At 36.1% G+C, this 11,348-nt stretch overlaps 1 protein-coding gene across 1 annotated transcript; it reads right to left on the reverse strand.

Moving 5' to 3' along the window:
• Nucleotides 1-3,905: 3,905 nt before the first annotated feature.
• On the reverse strand, nucleotides 3,906-6,344 carry LOC122660201 (probable trehalose-phosphate phosphatase J). Its single transcript, XM_043855418.1, has 10 exons — nucleotides 5,847-6,344; nucleotides 5,650-5,721; nucleotides 5,433-5,525; nucleotides 5,280-5,336; nucleotides 5,084-5,185; nucleotides 4,910-4,987; nucleotides 4,662-4,731; nucleotides 4,326-4,396; nucleotides 4,119-4,211; nucleotides 3,906-4,027 (listed from the first exon to the last, which is right to left on the reverse strand). The coding sequence occupies exons 1-10, from the start codon at nucleotides 6,267-6,269 to the stop codon at nucleotides 3,956-3,958; spliced, it is 1,131 nt and encodes a 376-aa protein (XP_043711353.1). The 5' UTR covers nucleotides 6,270-6,344; the 3' UTR covers nucleotides 3,906-3,955.
• Between the last annotated feature and the right edge of the window lie 5,004 nt (nucleotides 6,345-11,348).

Here is an 11,348-nt window from a genome sequence, read left to right on the forward strand (position 1 = left end):
TGATAGTCTGAAGCTCAAGGGAAAGGGATTTGGAAGGTATTATTTCTTGGTTTAGAAATGTGAAATAATGGCCTCATGGTCTAATCATTGCTGGTTTTTTCAAAAATATAATTAAAATGAGTAATTTGTTAATTGATCAATTTATTTTCCCAAAAATATTATTAGACATAAAGACATTATTTTCTACACAAATTATTAAATATGAGGGCCTTTTTTTTTTTTTTGGTAATTTATATGAGGACCTCAAGTACTGTATATTTTAGCCAGCTAGTGTTCTTGAGACAAAATTGACCCATGGGCTATATTTGCATCTAAGCCCAACCAAACCCAATCCAAATCAAAGTAGTTTATTTATAGTATACTAATTTTGTTTCAGAACCAGAAGGCAAGTACATGTATTCAATGGTGTATAATTATTATAACCTAGTCTTAAAACTGAAGGAGAGAGAATTCAGTTTCAGTTTGGCTTTGCCATTTTAGGATCATCGATCTTTTGTTTAAAAGTTTATAGAGTTTTTGGAATATCTTGGGGTCTCCCTCTTTGTTTCCCCCAATACATACAGCCATGCCTAATCACTTACTTATCTTCATGTGCATACCTTGAGAGACTTAATAGATTTTATTCTATTTGTTTTTGGAGATTTTCTTGTTTATAGATGCATTCAACTCCTTCTCTACATCACCTGGATCGGATCATCATCAACTTAAGCAAATGTTAAAAGTGAAGGAACACATGAAGATCTGACAAATAACCCAATTACACATTCCTATTATTATTAATTTGTTCCTCATAATAAGAGCCTCTGAATCACAAGTTAGTACATGTGAAGGGGTTTGAACACACCCTGCCCAATGATCAGTCATAAGCGACAACCCACCTCTCTCTCTCTCTCTCTCTCTCTCTCTCTCTCTCTCTCTCTCTCTCTCTCTCTTTATATATATATATATATATATATATATATATATATATATATATATATATATATATATATATATATATATATATATATATATATATGCAATAATAGTACTAAGTTTTATACCAAGACAAGACATCATTGGTGACAACTGGCAAATGTGTCACTGTGGCATTGTGGCAGTGACACTACCCGTTATGTGGGACCGGGGTTTTGGATGATGCACACGTGTATAGAATCTATAGGACTGTATCTGCCGGGTGGTGTCTCGACAAGTGTGCTATTACAGGAAGGACCATTATTATAATTGCAAAGGCTTCCTCCTTTTCAAGTTATAATGTCTATTAGAACATATGATCTTGAGTTTGGAGAAGAGGAGATGAGAGCATATCATATATATATATATATATGGTTGGTCTTTTAAGTATTGAAACTTCTTCACATGATGGGTGAGATTTATTTTCCATTTATTTTCTTTAGTAGGTCTGGTTTGGTGGAAGCAAGAGAGGGATTCAAATGAGACCATATCTAAATTGCCTCGAACAACTCCATTTCTTTAAAGTTAAAAAGGAGATTGAACCCAGTAACCGAGATCTCAATTAGGTTTTTATTTTCAAACCCATGTCATGATTCATGAATGACTGATTTGAAACAGGGCTGTTAGTGCTTTTTCAGTGAGGGCGAGTTGATTGCCTTGGGAGCGCGCCATGAGTACCTCTCTCTCTTTCTCTTCCCCTTCCTGCCCCCCCCCCCCCCCCTTCCCCTTCTTCTTCAACCAATTATTGAAGCTTACTCAACTTAGTTTATTTCAGTTTAGTCACCAATCATAATATGAAAATAGTGGACTCCCTCTTTCCACATCTGAAAAGAGCCCAGGGGGTTGTCAAAGCTTGGAGTCATGTTCATCATGTCCCTATTCAAGATCCATTTATGTTTCTCACATCAAACCCTTTAGTGGAATCCAACTCCTCTTCAACCATAGATTCCTTCAAGTAGTGGGTTTTCCCTTTCATGACCTACCCAAAAGGCAATCACCCTTGAGTTCATTCTCCCTTTTTTTTTTTTTTTTCCTAAAAAAAAAAAAAAGGAATAAAAACAATAGAAAAATATTTGAGATTCAATACATCTCTTATGGTGGGCCAATCTCAAATCTGTTAGTACCCAATGGAGCAGTTTCATTATTCACTTTGAGAACAATAGGTTTGTTTCCACCATTTTGGGGGTAGTTATAGAAGAGAAGGGGAGAAGGGGTCTAGTAGTCTAAGTACTTGATCTCTCTTGTTTGTTTGTGGGGTTATCAAAGAGATCCTCTATCATCCAATGAGTTATAAGTATATGTTGATGTGTAAATTAAATACCTAGAACTATGTTTTATATTAATGTCTCTCTCTCTCTCTCTCTCTCTCTCTCTCTCTCTTTTGTGTCCTATCCTATTACAGTGCCAACTCATTCTCAATTACACATGATCTCTCTAGCTAATATTAAATTTAAATTTTTCCACCTTTGTCTGAGGAAGAGGGAGAAGATCCATGGCACGTGTGGTGTGATAGGAGGAAAAGACAAGAATAGATGAGACAAAAGAAAAAGAATAGATAAATAGACATCTGTCCTTAAGAAACTCAGTACCAGTGCATTTAAACATAATTCACCCAAAACAAAAAAAAAAAACAAAAGCATTTAAATCATATTATTGTGAAGAACTACTTCATTTGCGGGTCAATGTCTCATTATAGCTTATTGTGGGAATCAGAATTTGATGCCTTCTTTTAAATTTTTTTTTTTTTTTTTTTTTCAATCTATCTCAGTAGAACCAATTATTGACCACAGTCAGTTTTGATATAGAGGGTTACCTGACAAAGGGACACAGGGGTGTGAGTCTAAGGGCATTTATAATAGATACACGTGGTTGATGGCTGGAACTTGTTTCCCTCCATGCTTGAAAAGTTAAAAAAAAAAGCTTGACAGGTTCAGGTAAGTAGCTTTTGAAATTTCTAATTTGGAATAAGATGGATGGAGCAGCTTTAGTTTTGGAAAATTTCAATGCAAGGATTCATCACAAACTTTAAAAAAAAAAAAGCTTCTGATTGTGGCCCCTCTTCAGAACCTTTGGCTGTTTCTTCTTTAATTAGTTTGTTTACTTCAATCTATCTCTACTGAGAACTTTATCCAGTTCAACATCACTGCAACAAGAAATGCAGATAAAGAAGACTATACAGATTGAAAAAAAGGATTTTAATTTAATTTGTTGTATATGGGTCCATTACATTATCTACATATCTTTACTGTCCAATCATCTATGATGCAAGAGATGTGCATCTCTAAGAACTCATAAAATTTGGGGAAAATAAATGTGTCAGTCTGCTACCTATTTGCTTTATTAATTGATGTTGGTGTGCCACGTATTTAAAATGAATTAATATTGTTTCAAAAGAATCTTTTCTAATCCTCATTTTTTCAAGATTCTCTCTCTCTCTCTCACACACACACACACACACACACACGCACACAGAAACAAAGGCCTGTGGACATGTGCAAGCCCATGCATGCTGTGCATGGTAGTGGTGAACCCAAAGATATCAAAGCTTGAAGAGCTGAGATCATATGCTTGCTTCTCTGTTCATGAATTATAATATAAACAAGTGATGTGAATGAGGGAGGGTGGTGGGAACTGGTAAGCTTGAGGGTCAAGGGACAATTGTAGAGTTGTATGGCCATACCAAACAAAGAAATAAGTTATATTTGCAGTATAAGTTGACTTTCATTAATTTCTTAAAACAAAGGTCCACAAGAGGGGAGAGAGATATTGCTAAATCACATCTTCATCTCTACCTTGTACATAGAAGTACTTACAATAACTTCAAGGCCTAGAAGAAAACAGTTTCCTAATCTCTTCTCTTTCTTTCTATGAACAAAGAAAATTACATATTAATTATTTACTGTCTTTAATTATCTACTTTCTCATATCACCCTGGTTCTCTTCTTCTTCTTCTTTTTTTTTTTTTTTTCTCTCTTGGGGTGGCCAATCTTCTTGTATTTATTTACACCTTTGAGTTTCTTCCTGGTAGGGAGTCTCTCTTCCACTCTACCAAACGTTGCAAAAAGTCCATAACCTGAAAAACAAAAGAAAAACTGATTATCAATAAAAGCTTAAGACAGAAATAAGACAGAAGAAATTCATGGGTATATATAGAAAATACTTGCCTCTGAGGGTTCCTGAAGAGAATAAGAGGCATTTGTGTCCTTTGGGAATTTAGAGACAAGAATGCCAAAACCTTGTCCTCTGTCCTTCAAAACCTACATAGAAACACAAGTACAAAAAAAAGCATTTTTATAAAAGTTTATTAAATGAAAAAAAAATTACAATTTTTAAATAAAAAATAAAATAAAATTAAGAAAAACATTGGATACCTTGAATGCATCTTCATCTGTTTTATCATCACCAATATAAACTGGCAAAACATCTTTGCAATTGGCAAAACCTATGAAAATTAAAAGAGAATAAAATAACAAATTCAGTAAAAGGTCTATGTCACCATTACATTTGTTTTAATCTTATTATAGTAAAATAAAATACAACAATATCTTCTTTTAATTAATTTTTTTAAAGACAAAAAGAAAAGAGGGGGTAGGGGCCATATGGGTTTGCTTTTATTTAAGCTTAATTTGCTTAATATCTTGTGACTTGTGATGGAATGTGTCTTATGTTTTAATAAATTTAAAATAAATAAATAAATAAAAACTTACCAAGTGACTCTAATAAAAATTCAAGTGCCTTCCCCTTGTCCCACTTAATGGTAGGACGGATCTCTAGAACCTGTTTTAAAGCACCAAATAACAACAAAACAATGGTTAGACACCTTCTCATATACTCAAATATAATAAGGGTTTTTTTCTTATATTTTTTTTTTCTCCCACTTTCCATATGTGTATATGTGTTTGTGTGTGTGTGGGAGAGAGAGAGAGAGACAGAGAGAGAGTGCCATATGTCCTACCTTCCTTCCTTGAGTAAGTCGAAGCTTTGGGTAGTCCTTGAGAACTGACCCAACCAGTTCTGCAAGAGCACTCCATCTCTGGAATCAAGTTCTTCAAGTTAGAACTAATTAAATATAATAATTGGGCTTAATTTTAAAAATAAATTAAAACCTGTGTTTTGGGTTTCTATCTACCTTTTCGTCAACACAGCGAAAGTGCACCGATGCACAGAACTTGTGGTTCTCAACTTTTACTCCTGGTATGGATTTTGTTTTCTCATCTAATTCTTTGTAAACCTGAAAATATTTGAATTAGTAACATGTTTGAGGGATTATTCTCTCTAATTGAGTCAAGATTGGCAATTTTGAAAGAAGATTAAAGAAAACTAACCTCATCGATCATGGGTAAAAATTCACTTGCAGGCTGGAACAGAACTGCTTGATTACTCTGAAAGGAAGAGTTTCAAATTATGAGAAAGAAGAAGAAAAAAAAGGAAAAGTGCAGGAGAAAGGGTTAAATTGTACTTGTCAGAGTACAACTCACTTTCTTATATTTGTGACCTTTGGCTGGTCCTTTAATATCCATTCCATGGCTACCAGCATAGTACAGCTCTGCTAATCGTACAAAGTTATAGACCTAAATGGCAAAACAAAGAAAAATTTTAGTATAAAAGAAGGAAAAGAAACTAACTTTGATAAACTGTTAAATAAAACCCAGATAGTGAAAAAAAACTAAAAATTTTTCAAGAAAAAAAATGTACATTGTCTCTGCATCGCCCGCTCACGATCGCAGTGGGAAAATATCTAGCGACGTCTCTAACAGCTGCCCTCATCTGCTTTCCACAATCACAAAAAAAGAAGAAAAACAAAATAAGTCTCAGAAAGGAGCAGGAACCCAGATGTGAAAGGACTCAGGAAAGAAAAGTAGAGCAGTAGAAAACAGAGCACAGTAACGAACCGACTCAGACATGAAAGCTAGATCTGGGTCTTCAACGATAGGCGAAAGGGTACCATCGTAATCGAGAAACATAACCATTTGCTTTCCCTTTGAAGCGCTTGTAATTTGCTCGAACATGTTTAAAGCAGATGGGTGATTAAGGATCCAAGAACCAAGCTCTTCAGGCCCAGATAAAGAAGCCGTGGACTTGGTATGAGTGGGAGATGAAGCTCTCATGGAATCAACCCAAGCATTGATTCTGGGTGTAGTTCCTAATTCAAGCTTCTTGAGAAGCTTCTTCTTCTTTGAAATGCTGAGGGAAGTCCCCGGAACTGGTGGTGGTTTCTGTCCCGCAGACGACGAAAACAGGGAGGAGTTGGCGACAGGAATGGACATGTTAATTGCAGAGCTAGCGTCCGAGACTACCACATTCTGGTTCGTCATCTTTACTTTAGAACTGAAATGCAAGAGCCCGAATTTACAATTTCAGTAAAACCCCAAAAAGAAAACAGAGCCTGTAGCAGATTTTCAGCTTCTCAAATAATTAGAAACACCCAACAAGAATTAAAAAGGAACCCATTGAGGATTTTTAGCTGTACCTGAGTTATTGTGGTATCTATTCAGACAAAAATGAATAGGATCGAGATTGGTACAATGGCCGACGAAGAAGATAAAGAAGCAACAGAGAAGACGAGGAAGAAAGCTCTGTTTTCTGGCTTTCTGTTCTGCAGCTTCTTGGACTGAAGACTCAAGCTCAGGAACCCAACTCAACTCAGTGGTCAAACCGACCTAAACACAAATTTGAAAGAGAGAGAGAGATACGAAGACACAGAAATGATGAAAGAGAGCAAACGAGGTGTCGATCGAGAGTGAGAAACACAACCGCGTGTAGTCAATTTATAGTTGTTTCTAAAGACACTACGGACGAAAAACTCCCGCTCTCGCTCTTTCTCTCTCTCTCTTTCTATCTCTTTAACTTTACCGAGTGGGGGCCCACACCAGCTGGTCCACGAAAATCCTGAGTGTGAAGTGTCCACGTGGACCCCACGTACACGAAGTAGACTTTTCTCCTTCTTCTTCCTCCGCCGTCTTCGCAGTACTCTCAAAGCCATTAGTAATGGCTTCGCCCCTTCCACGTGAAAACATGAAAAAGTTTCCCAAATTAGTTAAAAATGTAATCAGTCGGGTCGGATCGACACACACCAAATGGAGTCGGGTTTGGATGTATGGAATTGGATCGGGTCATGTATCACAGGAGGGACTGAACCGCCCCTTGTTAAGTGTAAACAAGGAGCTCCCCAAACTACAAAACCAGCAGCGATAATCCCACTTTTAATGTATTAATTCCTTCTTTTTCGGCAAATTTAAAGGGACATTAAAATTTTAAATTTTAAATTTTAAAAGAAAAATAAATTAATAATAATAATAAAAAAAAAAGGGGTTTGGTTTCACATGGTTTTGAAACTTTGATAATGGAGGTTTTACAAAAAGGGTCTGAATCTGAAGACCCTTCCCACCAATCCAAAGTGAACATTTAGACCAAATAATATGCACTTTAGTTCCTTTCTTGGACGGCCAGAAATTACTAGGAAATGAGTGAAAGACTTCTAGACAAAAGGGGTTCTATTCACTTAAACCTACCTAATCAAGCTTTAACAAGTGTTTGGTCTAGAAACTACCCTTCAATCATTCATGTAACACAAGAGGTTTTAAACACATAAGTAACACCTAATGAAGGTTTAACAAGTGTTTGATCTAGAAGTTGCCCTTGGATTATGCATTCCTTAATCCAAGTTTTAGTTTTAACACTTGAAGTTTTAAAACATAAGTACGTAAATGGTAAGCTAAAATGTATCCTAATTAATCCATGTGGTTCTAAGTTTTCTCCATGACTTCTCTCTCCCTATATGAAAGTATTTGGACTTTGGACCCAACCACCTATCATGTGGCAGTTACATGAGAAGCTGTAAGTCATAAAAGGAATAGTTTTCCCTAATTCAAAGGGCCCTCCCCTTGTTTGTAGACTAGTAGGGATGCCAAACCCTAGACCCTATATATTAAATATTGATGATCAACCTTACCTTGTCCTGTCCCATGAAGTGTTCAAGGGACTTTTAGGGTCTGCAAGACTTAAGGCCACCAAGGAGGGTTGGGGTCGGATAGGGTCCCCCATAGAATAATACTTTTTTTTTAATGTGAAATTACTAATATAAATTTTGTAGTTTAAACCAAGTAGAGCAAAGTGGGGTCCAATTTAGCCCTGGCCCATTAACATCCCTTGATGAACTATGTGGAATAATGTGGCTCTTCCATGTCCACCTCTTACATTGTTCCAAAGAAATAATTTATTGGATGGTCCAAAACTCTCACTCTGTACTAATATTATATCATATATAAATGCTTAGTCTCATTTCGAGTGTTCTTTATTTATTTACAAAATTAAATAATTGAGAAGCAAAATTAATTTAGTGAATGTTGTCTCATTTAATTTTAGTTTCTTCTATCTTTTATCCTTTCTCAAGTTTGTTTCAAGGTTTAAATCCATTATTTAGATTCTTTTTCACATTCATCGTCCTATATGCACCCTTATAATACCAAATTTTTTTTAAAAAAAATACATTATAAATAAGTAGGTATTATAGAAAGGAAAAAGGTTGTCTAAGCCGCCAGGAGGGTATATTAACATCTCTGTGGATCTCTCCCTCTCTCTCTCTCTCTCTCTTCACACATAAAACAATCTCGTTGCCTTTTCATGTATGATATTGTTTTGTCGCATCTCATTGGTGTTGTTTTCCTGTGTCGCTTGCTTAGAGAACCCTCTAACTAATTTTATAAAAATCAATTGAATTAAACAAAAAAAAAATCTTTAGTTTGGAATAACTTATGCTAATTTTCTCCGATTGAAAATGACTTAAATCTAAACGTCGTTGTGGATCTTCTGGTTGAATTTTGATCCCGTCTTACTTTGCATTTTCTTCTTCTTCTTCTTCTTCTTCTTCTTCTTAATGTCACAATAGAGCCTTTTTTTATCATTTTGTATTCAAACTTTGTTGGATTCGTATTGGGGATTTAATTGATTGGTAGAGATCGCAAGAGATCGAGGGGTTGCTTGAAACTTATGTGATTCTCTCTATGTCAACTAGCTGACTATAGCATGAGCTAATTAAAGGGTTACTTGAATTGAATTTAGTGGAACAGTTAAAAGAGAGTTCCTAGTTTGGTACGTTCAACACCCATGGATTAAAAGATGTTATTCTCCAACTTTGCCGCCCTTAATTATGCTTTTCTACTCTTTTCCTTTATTTTTTTTTTTTTCTTGGGGGAGGGAGGGGGGTGGTGGTGGTGGGAGATCAGATGAGAGTTGAAGGAGTTGGGAAGAACATTTGGTCACTAGATCATCTGTATCCATTGTTCCATTCTTATACGGGGTTTGTCAAAGATTCTTAATTGTTTAGTATCTAATTGAGCAATTATGTATTTTGCATGTTTATTCTTTGCTACCTATACATGATTAATATACTTTTAACAATTGACATCTTAAATTATGATTTTTGAGCTGTATCTCATGTGGAGTTTTCTAAAACAAAAGCAATCATGTGCAAAATGTAGAGGAAATGTCCCCGGTGTTGAACATAGACACTTCCTTTCCACCCTCCTTTTCTATCTCATAGGAGAGAGAGAGAGAGAGAGGAAACTAAGGTTGTATTTGGTATGGATTCACGGAATAGTTTATGATTCTAGAACGCATTCTGAAGCGAGAAAATAGAAAAGAATCGGATTTCAAAATACGTTTGCACGCAGAATCTATTCAGAGAATATATGGAGTGGGGTGGGGGTGGCGTAGAACCAAAGGTTTGAATTTGCAACTAGCAACGACGCAAGTAATATAGAGGGCGGACCTCAATGCTGTTACGAAAACAACACCCAGAATGGCGATTTGCAGAAGAAAAACGAAAATAGAGAGAGAGCACACAACACACAACACAAAGATTTACGTGGTTCACCTCCAAAATGGAAGCTACGTCCATGGCCGAGCAGTAGAACAGATTTCACTATTTTCTCTGGAAATGTTACAAACCCTCATAACCCTATCTCAAAGAGATAAGAACAATATATATAAGAAAATCCTAACCCCAGAAAGTACACAAATGCCCCTAACCCAAAAAATACCAAAAAAAATGGGCCAGACCAAAACATAACACATGGCTCAAAAGTACTCATTTCGAAGATCTCAACGAGCCCGACACAACTCCACTATTTTGTGGAGCCTCGCCATTTTTTGGCATTCTGAGATTGTTTCGAGGCCGAAACGGCCCTCCGAAGGTCTCAACCCCACTTTCTGGGCCAAATCAGGCTTCACCAACAACAAATGCAACAGTAAGATTGCTCCATTACGACCTAGCGGTTGCAAGTTCAAGTTGAAAAACCTCTCTACAAAGCGAGGGTAAGACTGCATACATTATGACCTTCCCCAGACCTCACAGTGACAGAAATCTCATGCATTGGGTACATCACCACCCCACCCCCTCCCGCTTTTTTTTTGTTTTTTTAATGATAGTAATCCAAATGTCCTTTACATGTTTGCCATTGGAACTCTTTATACATCAGATCTATGTCATTGTCTAGGCATCACATAGTTGATTTCTAACTTTATTGTAATTAAAGGAATTGTTTACTTAAAAAAACACACATGCATGGTTGGCAATTCAATGAAAACTTCAAACATGTGATCAATAGAGAACTTTTCATCTACCCAACCACTACAATGACAATGTATACCTTCACATGGCATAAATATTTGTCTTAGAAATAACATTTCAAAAATACCATCTATATGGAAGATTATGCCTTGAGAAGTAACTCAATGTCATAAAATTAAGGAAAAAAAGTTTTTTTAATTTTCACCTACAAGGCTAGAGCCTAATCACACACAACTATTAAAACCTCCAAGAGACAGTGAGTGTTGGTTAATTAGTCTACCAATGGGGAGTTCTATGGATACGTCATTTGATAAATTTGGTCACCTATCAATTATATACCCTATTATATATGAGGGTTTTCCCATGTTTTTTCAATGATCCCCCCCCACCATCAATCGTTGTCCCTTCCAATTCGCTGCTCCCTCCAATTTCTTCAATTCCTCACATGGGGGCAAAAATGATCACGTTCGAAAACACTGCCCAAGGTGAGGTCCATTCCCTCCTATTAGAGGAATTGGAGGAATTGGAGGTGCCCGCGAATTGGAGGTGATAATTATTCTCCCCCCCCCCCCCACCATTTTTTATTTTTTTTTGCAAACAGTTCTAAACAGAATTGACTTTTCCTAATAACTTACAAAAAATTATATACATTGAGCCGTAAGGAGTGAGATTTGCTTCGAAAACTAAGTCATGAGAAGATGATGGCTGACATGAACAACTTTCACTAAATGTGGCACAATTGTCGTGTGGTGGTTGTGCTCTATTAGATTTTAAGCTTGCAAGTGCACAAAAAAACAGACTCAAGAGCAAATCAGAACCACAA

Source organism: Telopea speciosissima, chromosome 1 (genome assembly GCF_018873765.1).
Source record: "Telopea speciosissima isolate NSW1024214 ecotype Mountain lineage chromosome 1, Tspe_v1, whole genome shotgun sequence".
NCBI classification, from domain to species: Eukaryota; Viridiplantae; Streptophyta; class Magnoliopsida; order Proteales; family Proteaceae; genus Telopea; species Telopea speciosissima.

What these genes read in the sequence shown, in the direction of transcription:
- LOC122660201 (XM_043855418.1), bottom strand. Translation starts at nt 6,269, where the DNA reads ATGACGAACCAGAATGTGGTAGTCTCGGACGCTAGCTCTGCAATTAAC. An exon ending in GCGGGCGATGCAGAGACAAT is followed by an intron (nt 5,526 to 5,649) that starts GTACATTTTTTT and finishes TTTGCCATTTAG; the next exon opens with GTCTATAACTTTGTACGATT. An exon ending in ATTTTTATTAGAGTCACTTG is followed by an intron (nt 4,397 to 4,661) that starts GTAAGTTTTTAT and finishes TAATTTTCATAG; the next exon opens with GTTTTGCCAATTGCAAAGAT.